The sequence below is a fragment of the Oryzias melastigma genome, unplaced genomic scaffold (genome assembly GCF_002922805.2).
Source record: "Oryzias melastigma strain HK-1 unplaced genomic scaffold, ASM292280v2 sc05496, whole genome shotgun sequence".
Lineage (NCBI taxonomy): Eukaryota > Metazoa > Chordata > Actinopteri > Beloniformes > Adrianichthyidae > Oryzias > Oryzias melastigma.
In genome coordinates, this window is record NW_023422063.1 from 1 (window position 1) to 1,479 (window position 1,479).

The 1,479-nt window shown below is 37.7% G+C and overlaps 1 protein-coding gene across 1 annotated transcript; it reads right to left on the reverse strand.

Moving 5' to 3' along the window:
• Positions 1-4: 4 nt before the first annotated feature.
• LOC112141014 (T-complex protein 1 subunit epsilon-like) lies at positions 5-1,473 on the reverse strand (the record flags this gene model as incomplete). Its single annotated transcript, XM_024264062.1, has 5 exons — positions 1,462-1,473; positions 1,160-1,309; positions 924-1,043; positions 103-288; positions 5-31 (listed from the first exon to the last, which is right to left on the reverse strand). Coding segments are annotated over exons 1-5 (492 nt in total), but the record flags the coding sequence as incomplete, so codon positions are not given.
• Between the last annotated feature and the right edge of the window lie 6 nt (positions 1,474-1,479).

Sequence of the window (1,479 nt, forward strand, 5' to 3'; positions counted from 1 at the left end):
CATGGAGAGCGCGCTTGGCCTCCTCGATGATCTGGTAGAAACGAGAATACAATTAACAAAAATTCCACAAAAAAAAGCTTGTAAGCGATGAGACTGACGAACCATTTTGTTGCCCCCACGGATGAAAATTGTTACGGCCCTCGTGTTTTTGCACTCCTGAATAACCAGCATGTGATCCTTGGTCGTGCCGAAGGAGATTTCCTTCACCAAGCCAGCTGTGCCAAGCTTTTCAGGCGTCAGCTCACAGAACCTCGGCACAATGCGCCCTCCTGTGGCGATGGCTATCAACTGCAAGAGAGCATTTCAGAGCAGGTGAGTTTTCTTCAAAAATCAACGTTGAAACACCAAATATTATTATATTAAAGGTTTTTAAGATTGAAAAACATTTTAGAGCAACCGTTTTTTTCCCCAAAGTGTACCCCCAAATAAACTAGTTTAATCAACTACAGAGCAGTTTATGATGGAAACGAGAAAGTAGGGAAGGACTTATGTTTGATTTTATACCAGGCAAAGATATGATCCAATTGATGTTAACTTTACCTTTGATTTGGATTTGTGTCTGGACAATACTTAATATTTTCAAAGCAAAAAAACCAAACATCTTAACTACATTTTGCTGCCTTTTTTGCCATTTTGTATATTTTGTTCTTAAATTAGAGAATATTCCTCTCAAAGATATAACTAAGTTTGGTTTATCCCCACTTAACTGACATATTTTGATGTTAAAAGGCTTGTAATTGTAGCAAATTGACATTCGGAACATTGACTGGTTTATAGTTGTAGTTTTAGGTAAAATTGTTTTGTCTTTATTGATAAAGGTGAAAGTCTTTGCAAGAATGACAACTAAATGATACAAAATTAACATTAAAGTTAAAGGTGGTTAATGTAGGTTAAACTTTTAAGTTTCATAGCATGTAAATTACCTCAATCTCAGGTCCTCCAACCCAGCGTACCGCAGGCAGCTCATTCTGCAGCAGAAGGTGGTTCGCTTCGTCGTCAAAGCCCCACTGACAGATGGCCAAGTTTGCACCGTTGCTTTTGACCTAAACGAAAGATTTGTACGTTTTTTTATTTTGACAAGAAACATTCGAAACATTGTGCTTTTATATATAATACATTGCTAGTAAACAAGTAGCCAAGAGGTTATCTGGTTACTGACCTGCTGGATCATCTCCTCAAACTTCTCTTTTTCATATTTCTGCAGCGCTTTGTAGTCCTCCACAGAGGTCACGTCCAACTTATGCTTAGTCTTGGGTTTAGGTGGCTCAAAGGGGCAGGTTAGGATGGCAATTTTGACATCTTTCAGTTCCTATAAGACACAAGAAAGTGCTTAGAACTGTAGGTTTCAGTTTTATTTTTAGATATCAACATGCAAAATCAATGAAAAGTTGAGATTGTATCTGTTTAAATACTGCAATTACTCAAAAATCCACTGAAAATTAAATGAATCTCTAGTCATACCTTGGGCATCTGGGGGTG